Below are 14,823 nucleotides of genomic sequence, written 5' to 3'. Positions count from 1 at the left end.
AACAAGTATGGCACATGTATAGGAAGAGAATGGGGCGTGATAGGATCTGGGTTACGTGACATGGACCTTGTGCTCGTGTCAGAATTTTCCTTTGATTCTATCGTCTGCTGCTCTTAAGATGCTGAATTTCTGTTCCTTATTTAGAAGAATATTTGTAGTTGCACTCGTGTCACTTTGAATAGCTATTAGTGTAAGTACTGAATAAAAATGAAAGTAAAGTGTTTATAAACCTCAAGCATCTGGGACACGCTAGGTTTATTTGAGTTTATGCTTTGCACTATCAACAAAAACAGTCTTTGTTTTCCAGTCCTTTTGAAATTTATGATTTTCTAAACAAAGACAGGGTTGACTTTTATTATGTGTTCTTTGATATTTTACCACTTTAATTCTTAAGTTTTGTAATTCTTAACAATACAATTAAAATTCTTTCCTTAAACATTCAATAACGGAATGTAATAAACATCTGTAAGATATTTCCTTATTGTAATTTTAAAAATTGTTCAGGCTTCAGAAACGGTCGAATTGTGTTCTATCTTTAGGATGTAGTTTTGTTCCCCCCATCCATTCCCACACGAAAACATACATTTCAAATACATACTTTGCTAATACATGTAAATTGATATTGAAACTTTTAGTAGAAGTCTGTTCCCAGCGCTTTATTGCATAATTGTCAAATCGAAAAATTTAATTTTTGACCATAAAAACTTTTCCTTTTTGTCTTTGTTAATTTTTTTTTTTGATATCTTCTCATTTATTTTACTAGTCCCTCTTTTGAAAAATTAGTGCAATTTGCTTACATGTATATCAGCTGTCCTTCAGTCATATTTTCGTTTAGAGAGGAAGGGGTCTCCGCGTACAAATTGCATTCCATTTAAAGTCTGCTCACTTAAAAACATATTAATTTATGCTATTCTTCAACATCCATAATTTTTTTTTTAAAAATGCTATAAAATCGATAAGGAATGCAGTTTTAGGGACATCAATTATTGTATGAACATGTATCGTTTTACAGTCCCGGATATGACGTAATTTTATTTGTGGTCGTTAAATATCTAACGGATTTCGTCCTTTTATAGCCAAACTCATCCTTCGTTGAAATTAATACCAATAATAATTAAAAAGACCATCGATACAGGATTCATTTCCTATCGATAAAGGTCCGTAAACAACAGAGAGACTGCATTGCAATACGTCCAAAAACTCACGGATTCAATCAAATCTTTGATGACGTTCGAATTGATTTCTTTATTAGCAGCTTATAAATCAAACAGTGAGCCGCGCTGGCTGCAGATGTTTTCTTGTGATAGACCTGATCCCCAAACAAAAAAAATATTGCCCTTCACAAAAGCCGCCTATCGTCCCCTAACGCCGCTCTTATCTGGCTGTATGCACGATTGAGTACTTCCGAATTTCATCAAAATATAGCTGTTTTACTAAGTGATTTCTTGAAAGCATTCAAAAGGGGAAGCACGCGTAGAAAGATGTCAAGAGGAAACTTGGGCCGCTAAGACGAAGCGTGTCCTTGTGGTAAATGAAGTGCTGCACTTCGAACACCAATTCAATTTAAAGCTCTTTAATTTGTGATTCTCACTCAGGTGTGGGGTATTAAAATTAAAGTTATTAAATAAACCGGTCAGAAATACTTCAAGCAAATTCTTTTACGAAACCACTTTGTTGGAAGCTCAGGTTTTAAATCTGATAGATGTTAATGGAAACAAATAAACAATTTATCACATTACGTTTCACCCCGATGTTTAATATCATGACATGATATCGTTGTTAATTTTTTTATTTTTCCCTTATGAATTACATGTTTACTGCTTGTTCTTGCTATGGACAATGGTTATTAATTCTTTGTAAGTTTGGCATTAAAAATCCTGCGGTTTATTTTCCTTTTAGACTAACCATACGTACACAACTCCTGATGAATTTTTCGAAAAGATACGAATGTTGTGTCATAAAAGTGATTTTTTAGGCTTAGTGGGTCTTTGTTCCATATTTTTTTTTAACCATAGAATGCACATGTGTATTTCTATACAAACTTTTAGGATTAACTTTCAAAAAGAATGGCCGAAGACCAAGTTATATAAAAAGAAATGTGTTTTAGAATAAAAACAAGATGTGTTTGTGAAACACTGATGCCCCCGTATGGCAACGTAGCAAAGATTAAACTTTTCTTAAATGCAAATTTAATATATTGGTACTAAAAGTAGGGTATTTTCACTGGAAATACAATTGTGAAATATGAAAGAAGGCCAAGGTTAAAGCATACGGGGGCATCAGTGTTTCACAAACACATCTTGTTTTAATATAAGATAAAATATCGAAGTTTAAAAGTTACGCGTTTATTCGCGAAAGTTTGTCGTTATAACGCGAAAAATATATTTTTTTTAACCTACCAAAATGAGCTCAATGGGCTTTCGTACAATGGGCTTTCGTACAAAGTAAAATTTCGTTAAATTTGATATAATTGGGATTTAATTTTTCAGCTTCATGTTTGTCGCACTACAATCATTTTACTCGCCTTGTTCAACCAGCTTCTTTATCAAATTTCGATTGATTTATACAATTATTACAGACTAATTACAGAATTCTAAAACGTTATAAATTTACATGAAATAGCCGGAGATAACAAAAAGTATTCAAGCTCAAAAGTCCATTAAACAATACAGAAGCAAACACGAACCTCTAATAAAATCAAGAGATCAGGTGCCATGGAGGAGTAAGCATCCCCTGCGAGCCGGTCACACCCACCGTGTGCTCCTTATCATGATCAGGAAATAACGGGAAAATCCGTGGACAATTCAGTGTCTATATATATATATAATGGCCTAAAAACCAGTATTACCCTAACAAAAAAATACTATAGCTAACTATAGTTAACTATAGTAAATCAAAGTGTCAAAGTTTTCGCCAAAGTTTTTCAAAGTGTCAAAGTTTTCGATAAAGTTTTTCAAAGTGTCAAAGTTTTCACCAAAGTTTTTCAAAGTGTCAAAGTTTTCGCCAAAGTTATTCAAAGTGTCAAAGTTTTCGCCAGTTTTTCAAAGTGTCAAAGTTTTCGACAAAGTTTTTCAAAGTGTCAAAGTTTTCGATAATTTTTTTCAAAGTGTCAAACTTTTCGATAAAGTTTTTCAAAGTGTCAAAGTTTTCACCAAAGTTTTTCAAAGTGTCAAAGTTTTCACCAAAGTTTTTCAAAGTGTCAAAGTTTTCGTCAAAGTTTTTCAAAGTGTCAAAGTTTTTCAAAGTGTCAAAGTTTTTCAAAGTGTCAAAGTTTTTGTCAAAGTTTTTCATATCAAAGTTATCATAAATCAAAGTTTTCAAAGTGTCAAAGTTATCACTATAGTTAACTATATAGTAAACTATACTTAACTATAGTATTTTTTTGTTAGGGTAAAAACGCTTGTCAGCATTTGACTCAGACCCGTAAGAAGCAATTTCATTTGGGGGGGGGGGCAAACTTTTTCAGTGGGGGACACGATCAACTACCCAAAAATTCCTTGACGAGAAAAAAAAAGATCAAATTTTACTACATTATTAGCTCTCCTGAGCCAAAGGCTCAAGTGAGCTTTTCTAATCAAAAGGATGTATTCACTTTGACAAAAGAATATTGACCTATAGGAGAGAACAATTTCCCGGAAAAAGTGACATTTAAAAATTAATCTTTATTTGTTGTTTTTTACCGTATATATGTCTAAATTTTTCAAATTTGTATTTTATATCTAAAATTTATTATTTACAACTTGACAATAAACCTCCAAAGTTGGCCGAAACATTAACAGTTAAAGCGTTGATTTTTGCATGAATTTTGGCCTAGAAGTCCTTCAGGGCAGGCCTGCCCCTAAATAAATTTGTGATATTTTTATAGGTTTGGATGTAAGGAATAATTTAAGATATAATTTTTTTTAGGGGCACCCCTGCCCTACGGTCGAAATTCACAAAAAACCTACAAAAAATAAGGAAACCTGATTTTGATAATCTGCTTCAAATTTATACCTTTAAATATTAAAATCAGACTAGCTCAGTTGATATTGCGCTGAATTTAACACCGTGCAAACTAACATTTCAAAGTCGTGAGTTCGAATCCACCTAGTACCACACCATAAAAGTTTTTAATTTTCGCGTTTTTAAAGAGTATTTTAATATTTTTTAATGGACTTTTGTATTTCCCTTCAATTATCTATCCTTTATGCCCATTCTTGATATAAGAAACACTAAAGAGATATCAAATCGTAAAAATCCAATGTACAGTTGTAAGTCAGGCGGAACAAACTTCAGTATACACACACTTTCTCCGAGGACAAGAATAACTCACTCTGTGTTACTCAATACAGGTACTCTTGGCAGCATTGAGCTGCGATGAATATCAATTGTATATATTCCTTAGAATTTAATAACATTGATTTTGGGTACATATATCAGTAACTGTACTCCCTCGGATTTGATTTAGGCCTATATAATTTGCACACATTAATGGCATGTTTTTTATATTCACGGAAAAAATAGCCTAGACATAAAGAATAGAATTTCAGAGGTAGTAAACATTACCATTATGCACAATGCAAGTAAAGAAAAATATCAGTTATTACATTTGGAGATAACAAACTCAGAAAATCAATGTAATAACTGAAATAAAGATTTAGGAAAAACAAATTGTTACATGTTTTTAGCCTAATGTCATTAATTAGAACGGAAATCGACAAGGTTTTTGTAGAGAAAAAACCAAGCCCGGTCCTACAGGTCAAATCCCTATTTATAATGAAGTGATCCTTTGTCCGTTGTCTGTCGTCGTCGTTGTTGTCGTCGTTGTAAACTTTTCACATGTTCATCCTCTTCTCAAGAACCACTGGGCCAATTTCAACCTAACTTGCTACAAGGTATCCTTGGGTAAAGGGGATTCAAGTCTGTTCAAATGAAAGGCCACGCCCTTTTCCAAGGGGAAATAATTATGAATTAGATAAAAATTAACGGCATTTTAAAAAAATCTTCTCAAGAACCACTGGGCCAGAAAAGATGAAACTCATGTGGAATTATCTTCAGGTAGTGTAGATTCAAATGTGTTCAAATCATGACCCCCGGGGGTAGGATGGGGCCAAAATGGCCAATCAAAGTTTTACATAGGAAAATATAGGAAAAATCTTTAAAAATCTTGTTGTCAAGAACCACTGGGCCAGGAAAGATGAAACTCGTGTGGAATTATCCTCGGGTAATGTAGATTCAAGTCTGTTCAAATCATGACCCCCGGGTGTAGGGTGGGGCCAAAATGGCCGATCAAAGTTTTACATAGGAATATATAGGAAAATCTTCTTGTCAAGAACCACTGGGCCAGGAAGAATGAAACTCATGTGGAATCATCCTCAGGTAGTGTAGATTCAAGTTTGTTCAAATCATGACCCCCGGGGCGAGGGTGGGGCCAAAATGGCCAAAGTTTAACATTGGAAAATCGGGAAATCTTTTAAAATCTTCTTTTCAATTACTTCAAAGCCATGATTAGTAATATTTATATGGAATCATCCTCAGGTAGCGTAGATTCTAGCATGTTCAAATAATGATCACCTGCATGGGGGGGGGGGTTAAAATTCAAGCCCCCCCCAACCTCAGTAAACTTTCAGTTCTGATCTGATATGTGCTTTTTCCTAGCCGATGTACTCAGGTGAGCGCTGTGGCCCCTGGGCGTCTTGTTCTATATATATCGGGGAAATTAATGGGGAATAACAACCCCCTGGTTCCTACGGCCTTGTGACTTAATGATAAATAGTATTATGTAATGGATGTATGATTGTATAAAACAATCTCATGTATCTTTTTTAAATACACTTATACAGCGCGGGTTATATGGTATGTTTTGTCGAGGAATTAGTCAAAGCACAATTAAGGTACACAGGGTAAGTATCATTTTGAGATGACAGTTTGAAGACACGGTGAAATATTCCTAAATCGAGAACAGCGCACTTTTTGTGAGCATATACACTTTTTTGAGTTTTTTCAGTGGGCGACACTATACATGTCACTGGCGTCGTTGGCGTCGGAGGCAAATTGAAAGTGTGTGTGTGTGTATGGGGGGGGGGGGGGGGGTAAGTCTAAATTTTTTTAGACCTTCAAAAATCCTGACAAGCAAAAAAAGTCTCTTGTCCAAACACGAAAATCCTATTTCGTGGGGGGGGGGGGGGGTTTCGAACTTCAGTAACAATTTTTTTTTTTCCAAACACCACCACTTTCCCCATTTTAGACCTATACTGCAACGTGTCTTTGGAAAGGGGGGGGGGCAAAACCTACACAGCATTGTTCCATGTCTATACTAAACCCATCCCCCCCCCCCCCCCCCCCCCCCCTTCCCCGAGGCCTATGCATGTAGCTCTATAACCTCCGGTCTTTCAATATATTTTTATAAGAGAGCTATAGACCTACACCTCTGCAGCTTAAGTTCTAAGAATTTGTGTTTGAACCATTCGCATAATGTGTATAAAATTTGTACTCACCATTAAATTAATCTACAGTATACGGCCATAAGTTATTCTTAATTGCATCCTAACAATTTATTTAATTGACGAACCAATTTTTATAAGAATTCGTTCCGAGATCAATTTTAGCTCAAATTCATGATTTTTTCACTGAATCATGCAGATTTATTCAAACAAAATGATGCACTAATCATTGAGAATAAATTATGAAATTGTCAGGACAAAAATTTCTAACCTCAAATTACTATGATTTCTTAACAAATTAAAGTCTTTTATTTTTTATTTCGCACTTAACCTGTGAATTCACCGCAATGACTGCAGATAAAATTATTTTGCAATAATGTGAAGAAACTGCAAAGAATTCTGCACTTTATGGTATTTTATTCTTAAAAAATGAGCAACAAAGAACATTGCAATAATATTTTAGAAAAAATGCGTTTTCCAGTTAAATATATAGTGGGAAAATAAAATTATAACTGACTCACTTATGGCCAGGTACTGTACATTATCAAATTTGTAACAAACTTCTCCAATAAAATAGGCAGTTAAACTGATTCTATATCTATATAATAATTAAACTTCGTCAATTCGACTACAGGGTGAATAAATCATATTGAAAATTAATTGTACTCTGTACTTGAATTATATTAAATAGAATTTCATGTCTTTTTGATAAAATTGAGCGCTTATGCTCACCCAAATTCGAGATGAAAAGTAGCAGTTTTAAAATGCGATTTCTTGCAATGTAGCGATGCTTTTTTCCTCCTATTTGTGTAATCTATAAAAATCACTTAAAACAATCAATACCTTTATATAATTTGGCTTAAAGAAAACCAACTTAATGACATTAATATATGCCCTATACACATGTAATATGAATTATATGAAGAATAGTATAAGCGTTTATTTAAAAAGAATAAAACTAAATGAATTAAAATACAGTTGAACTTGGGTATCTCGAACACTGAAATCTTGAGTGCGTGTTTGTCGAATTGATTTGGAAGTGCCAACCACTTATTTTTTTAAGTATTTTATCCCCGATATACCTCGTATATATCTCAACGTTTTTCTTGGTCACATGGAATGTGAAGTTTGACTTTACTTTATAACAGGCACGTAGTATCAGGGGGCGCCAGGGGGGGCCTGGCCCCCCCCACTTTTTCTCCCGACATTACCTTTACTATAGAAAATGTATACTGAAAGGAAGGTTGGCCCCCCTACATTTCAGCACAGTGTAGTGTTATAAAGAAAATTTACCCCCAAAAAGTTTGAATTGAAAGATAGTTGGTCTTGAAAAAAGTTAGCCACTACCCCCCCCCCCCCACGAATCCCCCCCCCCCCCCACGAAATAGGATTTTCGACTTTGGGCAACTTTTAATATTTCGTTTTTTTTTTTTTTTTTTTTTTTTTTTTTTTTTTTTGTCAACTTTTTCAGGTAAGTAAAAAAAATTTCTCTGGTAGGCCCCCCCACTTTCAAAAACGATGCCACGTGCTTGTATAATAATACAAATAGCAAATATTAAATCAAAAACAGTATACATGTAGATTGTATTTCTCTAAAACCATGAAAAGAAATATGCACAAACACACAGAAATAACATTATCTCGCCCATTTTACATCGTTAGATATGTTACAAAAGAACACTGTCACGATTAAATCATGTGAAGAAAATATATTTTTTATGCTGAATGAAGACTCTCATCATCTGAAGACTCGTCGTGATAATCCCTTTTCCACCCCTCTGTAATGTCTTGTTCAGTTTTCACGCGCTTGACGTCACCGTGATCCTGGTATTCGAGAACATTTTCCAGAAGTCTTATATAACGTATCGTACAACGAAGAATCTCATGTTTGCTGAGTTTTTTATCTGGTGGATGAGTCGGAACCAGTTTTCTTAGATCGGCAAACGCACCATTGACGTTCTGCTGTCGCCAGCGTTCACGACTGTTCGTAAACATTCGCTTATGACGTAATTTTTGAACGGCGACGGGTTCGTTTTCGGTCTCGTTGGCCTGAGAGGAGCTGGACCGGCGTTGCCTGAGGTCCAGAGGTCCGTCCTGGGGCAGCCCTTCTGAGGAGGAGCTGTGATATGGGGATCGTGACGTTAGGAGGGGCACGCTCTGTAGACAGATGTAACCAGAGTCTTTCGGTTTGACGTCATAAAACACGTTATCGTCACTGTCGTCACATTCTTTACATAAAATGTCGTCTCGGTCACACGATAAACTCCTGGTGGAGCTGAGAGATTCAGGCTGTTTACAGACAGACGGACACAAAACGTCTCCGAAACACACAGGGCCAGCACCAGTGGAAATCAGCATAGGGCTGTCTGTCGTCATTTCTTTACCTCATCACTGAAAAACAACAAGAAACTGTATAGAAGTCTTCTTCATACAATGTAACTTTTTTTTTAAAAATAAACTCACCCTAATCCAACGCTGAAATTCAATTATATATTTTTATATGTGTAGTTTTTATATATCCATACATTTTCTTAAAATAATCATTTATTATACAATGTATTATTAATTATTATAATAATATGATATGTTGGAAATATTGGTTATATCATATGGACCTAAATGCTTTAGGTCTATGGTTATATTAACCACACATGTCTTACCCCTTTATTCAATAAATATCAATCACTTGAAACTCTCCTATTCCATCCGCCTCGTAATGTTATAATGCCAATTAGTACGCTTGCTTTCATCTGAGTTCCAAACAATGATGTATTTTATTATATCATTGAAATAATTTTTTTTAATTAAAAGCAATATATATTTTAGAAGTGTATATAGCAAACTTTGAAATGCGGCGAAAAATTTAAAAAAAAACACTGGATATGAGAATCTGCATTTTTTCGTAATTATTTAATTTTTTTACTTTGAGTTTTCTACCCCTCTACCTCCTTTTTTCAATGGGAGCTGGAGAAGGAATAGGATACATACAACTCATTGGATAAAAATCAACAAATTACACGGGAAAGATGTGATTAAATAGTTTTGCAAAATACATCTTATGAAAAATCGACACACACTGAAAATTTTGTCGCCTCCACAAATCTTACAAAGTAACATGTGCCAAGATTTGGTGGCATATAATAAATAAATGTCATTCTTCATTTCATTTCATGTTTTACTTTTTGAAGGTGTTCACTGAAAAGATCATCAAGATGTCTATAAGTTCTGAGATGCTTAAATATTAATTTTCAAGCATCAGAATGTCTCATTATATTGAATCCAGTCAATGTATATTATATATCTTGTTCAGAATTCAGATCAGAGCTGAGCGTTTCTATTTGTTCCTTTGTACTTAGCTTCCCGATCAGTTAACTCGGCGACATCAACAAACAAGCTTTCCCTTCAACGGATACAGGGAGAGAAGGGGTCCTTGTAATTCATGCGTCAGCGCTCTCCAAAATCTCCTCCAGATTTAAAGATAACGGTAAAAAGTTCTACATATATAAGCCGTCAAATAGGAATGAGATAAGAGGAACGTTCTCATTGGAACATAGGGGTCTATTGTTCCGGGTCGTTAACACAAATATACTTCTGTCCCCCCTCTTACTTTCCCGGATCAGGCAGAATTTTTCAGAAACAGGTCAATCTTGGGCGATTTTTTTTCTCTCTCTCAATTTTTTTAATCACTTTGCTAAATTCTTATGCATAAATATTCGCATTTTATTATTTTTTAGATTGCATATGATCATTATTTTGTAAAAAAAAAAAATTGAAACTCGTCGAAACATGAGCAATGAAAACACATTTAAGATTTTATCCAAAGACCAATACTGTATCAAAGTATATTGAGAGTATATTGCAATATTGACGGGTAAAAAAAATTATTGCTTTTTCATGATACGAAACAAAATTTAAAAAAAATAAAATAAATGCATATGTATCATATATTAAACTAAAGCAAACAACTTACCAATAAATATAATATTGAACAGAAATTTTCTCCTGGGGAAATATAAGTTCATTGCAGTTGAAGGCGGCCGAGGGGAATAATATATACTAAAGGGGGCGTGTCTATAATGCCTCCATACTTTATTCCTCCCCAATTTAACTACGCATTTTGGTCCAAAGAGTTATGATGGTTTACTTCCTTGCCTTTGTGTAAATAATTCTAAACAGGTTGTATTTGTCTTACAAATATCTGTCATCTGCAACACCGCATTTTTTTTTTAATTTAGCGTATATTCAAACGAAGTAATTGATCGATTTCATAAATTTTCACACAGTCATTTTACAAATTTTATTAAAAAATAAACTTTAAAAGCGAGTTACACCTAAAATTAAAAAAAAAAATCCTATTTATACAAAATGTTCGAATATAGAAATGAAATTCAGATGTATATTTGCTTCAGTTTTAAAAACAATCGATCATCAGCGTAAATGAAAGATAAATTTGTCTCTGTTCATAAATTCATCAACTATTCCAGTAGGTCCTGATAGCTATATTATCCACTATGGTATTTTTATCTTTTGATTTTATATAACTATTTTGCATGACAAAGATTTACTTTGTATTAAAGGTGAGGAACTAGTAAGTGGATAGATATTGTTACCTATATTTTTAATATAATATATATCGATAAAATTATGTTCAAAACAAATAATGTTATATATGTACGATAGCTAACAGAATTCGGGAACATAAACAATTATGAAAGTTCACTTTATACCTTCAGAATTTGACACATACATCCATTTATATTATGATTTCAAGCAAATCGAAATATTATTGAAAATATTTATAAAAAAACAACAAACAAATAAAAACAAACAAACAATAAATAAGAAGCAGAAATTGCATTAATAGTAATACTTGCCTGGAAATAGATTTCCGACGAAGTTGATTTTATGTCATCGCAAAAGGTGACGATTTTCACTTGAAAAGTTCACACGGAAGCCGACTTTACATTCGGGATTCTGGAATATCACGTGACCTCTCATCAATAGAACACCTAATCTTTCACTTCCTTCCTATGTTTGTAAGATGATATTATTTTAAACGGGATTAAATTTTAGACTACCCACATATAAGATAGATCTGGGATTTTTTTCTTTGCTTGTGTAATTCGGAATATGTTCACTCAGATAACTAAAACTTCATCCGTACACTGACACCAAAATAATTTTATCCTGACAAACAGAGGAAAAAAGAGGATGGCGACCTCATTAAAGCTACTACAAAGAATTCCCATGTAAACTGTTAAAAGGATAAATAACACTAACATTTTTATTCAGAAATCAAAAATATTTCTCATCGATTTATATTCAGAAAAGTAATCTGAATCACGTTTTCCAGTAAAAGTGAAGACTTCTGTAAGATTTTGTCACATGTATGCAAACTTTTGTATAAAAATACCTAGAAAACAAAACGATTTCACATATTTAAGCCCCAGAGAAAACTTTCAATTTCTTTACATTTTAGGGATTTATTTATGTAATATCTCATCAAAATTTAATCAGTAAAAAATCTATATCAACCCAGGCATCAAATTTTTGGTCGTGTTATGTATCTGTGAAGAGGGCGGTTATTGAAGCAGATCTAAATCTGTTTTATTTTTTACAAAATCAAGAGTATACGTAGATCTTTGATAGTCAGTTAAGTTTCCGACTCGCATTTCCTCATCAGATGAGGGGAAACAAAATTAAATCGGACAATTGGCTAGCTGGGTCTACAGCAATAGAAAAGAAATAGTGTATACAGGGTGATATTTGCCCCGCATTCTTTTCGCCCTTTCAATCTTGCAAACAATTTTTCCTCGTCTTAAATTCGCTCAGTCACACTTTTCTTAAAGAAATTATACTGTATTCTTTGAATTCACCCCATAAAGAACACTTGCGCCATACAAAGTTAATAACAATTCGTTCACAACTTCAAAACTAAAAAATCAAAATTCTCCTTCGTTTTTTAAATGTTTTTATTTTATTATTTATTTATTTTTTTTTTTTTACAAAATATTGCTGTTTCAAATATTGGAGGGAAAATCCAAAGAGTTTTTTATTTCCAAAAAACGATAAAGACATCGATTTGACCTTTTGACCACTCTAAAGAAAATTCACATCCCCTGACTTTATAGCCGATTTTGGCCTCTTAAAACTGACACGTACAAATAAGCTATTTCCGTCTTTTATTGTCAAACGCTTTGCAGCAGTTTTAACAAACTTATTTATTAAGTTGTGATAGAGGACAAGTGGACACGTGCTCTTTCACCGCATGCACGTGTGTTGCGTTTTATAGGGCTAAAACTCTATCCAAAAACGTCACGGAAATGGCGCGCCCAGTTTGATAGCACGTGTTTGACGTCACGGTCTTTCTTTCTTTAATAAAGATATTTTAGAGAATGAAACGTGAAACATATTGAAATCTCCTGAAAAAGTTCTACTTGGATAGCTATATTATTGATAGAAATGCGCTCTTCGTATCGGTTTATAAAAATTCCTTTGTCAAAAAGACATCTCAAGTTATAAATTTGATATCTAAACTGTAGTAAAGTCTCAATGCATAGACTGAAAAAATTCTCATCAAATTTCATCAGTCGAATCAGATTAGACAAACCAACCTCATTTCTAGGATTTCTTTTGATCAGGATTTTAACTTTCCAGTTAAAATAAATTCATTTAAGCTACTGTATATAACATTAAAAAAATATCGTATCGACAAATGAAGTGGCCAAAAATAAATACACAAATTAATTAATTAATAAATATTAAATAAATAATTATGCTGAAAATGTTACAAATGCAACTCCTTTTGTTGGCATTTAAAAATTTCCCTACTTCTTGATGACTTCTTTAAAAACTAAAATGTTGTCCCAAATTTATATGAATTTAACATGTTAAAAGATGTCTAATGAATATTTTCTAAGCTTTAAATTGTTCTTTTTTTAAATCAGGTACATATAAGCATAATTATTTATGTCAGCAGGTCCACTATTGATGCATGGTTTGCTCCAAAAACTTTTGCATTTCCATTTACATTGCTTTCTATTGTATAAAACAAACGCACAAAGAATTTTTTGATGAAAAACAAACAAACAAACACTTGTTTGTCAATGATACTAGTAGTACTAGTATTTGTCTCTGTTTCAGACACACATTATTATTATTTTATTTTATATGGCTCTCAGGAGTGCAACACTTACACAAATTCCAAGCTCAAAGATGAAATGACCTCCTCATTCTTATACAGTAATATCAGTAACTCGAATTTGAGGGGTTAAATCCAGGGTCAAGGTCCAGAGGTCTTTGGTGGTACCCAAATAAAAGTCTTTTCGCAAGGAATACACAGGTCTGTGAAATTTAAAAGCCAAAGCCCCAAACACTCAAAAGTTAAAGTTTTTGCGGACAAAACAGACAGACGGACAGAACAAAAGCTGTATACCCCCGAATCTTCGATTGCCGGGCATAACAATGACCACGAGTTTATAGGGAAACGAGTTAAACTAGATGCTCTAATCTGGTAATGTATGATTATATGGTAAAAGAATAGTCCAAGATTCCCTAACCCTCATGGTGAAATTCCAAAAAGAAACTACAAAAAAAAAAAAAATACTAGTAGTCAAACTCTTCCCTGTGTAACTCTGCGATACTAGTAATAATAATGGAATGAATATATCCCCCCCCCCCCCAAAAAAAGATGTGTCTGTGAAACACTGATGCCCCCGTAAAAAAAAGATTAAACTTTTCAAAAAAGGAAAAAAAAAAACTTTATCCATAGGACCTATTACAAGAAAGCTAAAAGAAACACCAGAACAGTGGTTGATAAGCTACGATGGGAAAGAAGTGAGACTATAGATATATTTAACTCGAAATAAATGGCAATGAGTATAGAAGATTTCAGGCTTCCTGGTGAAGTTGAGTGATAACACCAAAAGAATGTCGACTTATGGAAAAACATTGCAGTAAAAATCTTAAGCTCTTTAAAATGATAGCTCTAAATGTGTTTGGGTTAACATAAAACTACATGACGAAGATTTCACATATATACCCAGTAATATATTCATGTAGCTTCTAATGTATCTGTTTTTGACAATGAATGTGACAAAATCCTAAAGTTAGAAATTATTTGAAATTCAGAAGGATTGCATAATCATGATGTAATTTGAAATTTTAATGTACCTCCACACAATTCACATTTTGCATCAGAAACTATATTTTTAAGAAAATTGGAAACGAAGTTACGATGGTATCAACTGAAATTAATTGTACTTTGTATATAAGTGAAATTAGATAAGGAACAGTATCCAAGCTTAAAGGTCAATTAAACAATACAAATCAGGTGTAGATGAAGCTCGTACCTCTATTTAAAGCATCCGAGATGGAATCAGGTGCCATTGAATAGTGAACA

The 14,823-nt window shown here is 33.4% G+C and overlaps 2 protein-coding genes across 3 annotated transcripts in view; both read right to left on the bottom strand.

The window, feature by feature from the left end:
* The window catches only part of LOC134230924 (ubiquitin carboxyl-terminal hydrolase 24-like), a 151,426-nt gene that overhangs the window by 41,760 nt on the left and 94,843 nt on the right, over window positions 1-14,823 (bottom strand). The gene's annotated exons all lie outside the window — the stretch shown is intronic.
* On the bottom strand, window positions 7,990-11,454 carry LOC134230901 (transcription factor Atoh7-a-like). Of its 2 annotated transcripts, none has more exons than XM_062712764.1 (2): window positions 11,297-11,454; window positions 7,990-8,813 (listed from the first exon to the last, which is right to left on the bottom strand). In XM_062712764.1, exon 2 carries the CDS (start codon window positions 8,796-8,798, stop codon window positions 8,139-8,141), a length of 660 nt encoding a protein of 219 aa, XP_062568748.1. In that variant the 5' UTR covers window positions 8,799-8,813; window positions 11,297-11,454; the 3' UTR covers window positions 7,990-8,138. The 2 variants fall into 2 exon arrangements, with proteins under 2 accessions (XP_062568748.1, XP_062568749.1); XM_062712765.1 differs by lacking the exon at window positions 11,297-11,454 and adding an exon at window positions 10,393-10,622.

The sequence above is a fragment of the Saccostrea cucullata genome, unplaced genomic scaffold, assembly GCF_032062105.1.
Source record: "Saccostrea cucullata isolate Sc308-1 unplaced genomic scaffold, CSIRO_AGI_Scuc_v1 ctg308, whole genome shotgun sequence".
Taxonomy (NCBI): Eukaryota; Metazoa; Mollusca; class Bivalvia; order Ostreida; family Ostreidae; genus Saccostrea; species Saccostrea cuccullata.
Note: the sequence above shows the minus strand (reverse complement) of the source record. Positions and strands in the feature narration are given on the sequence as shown.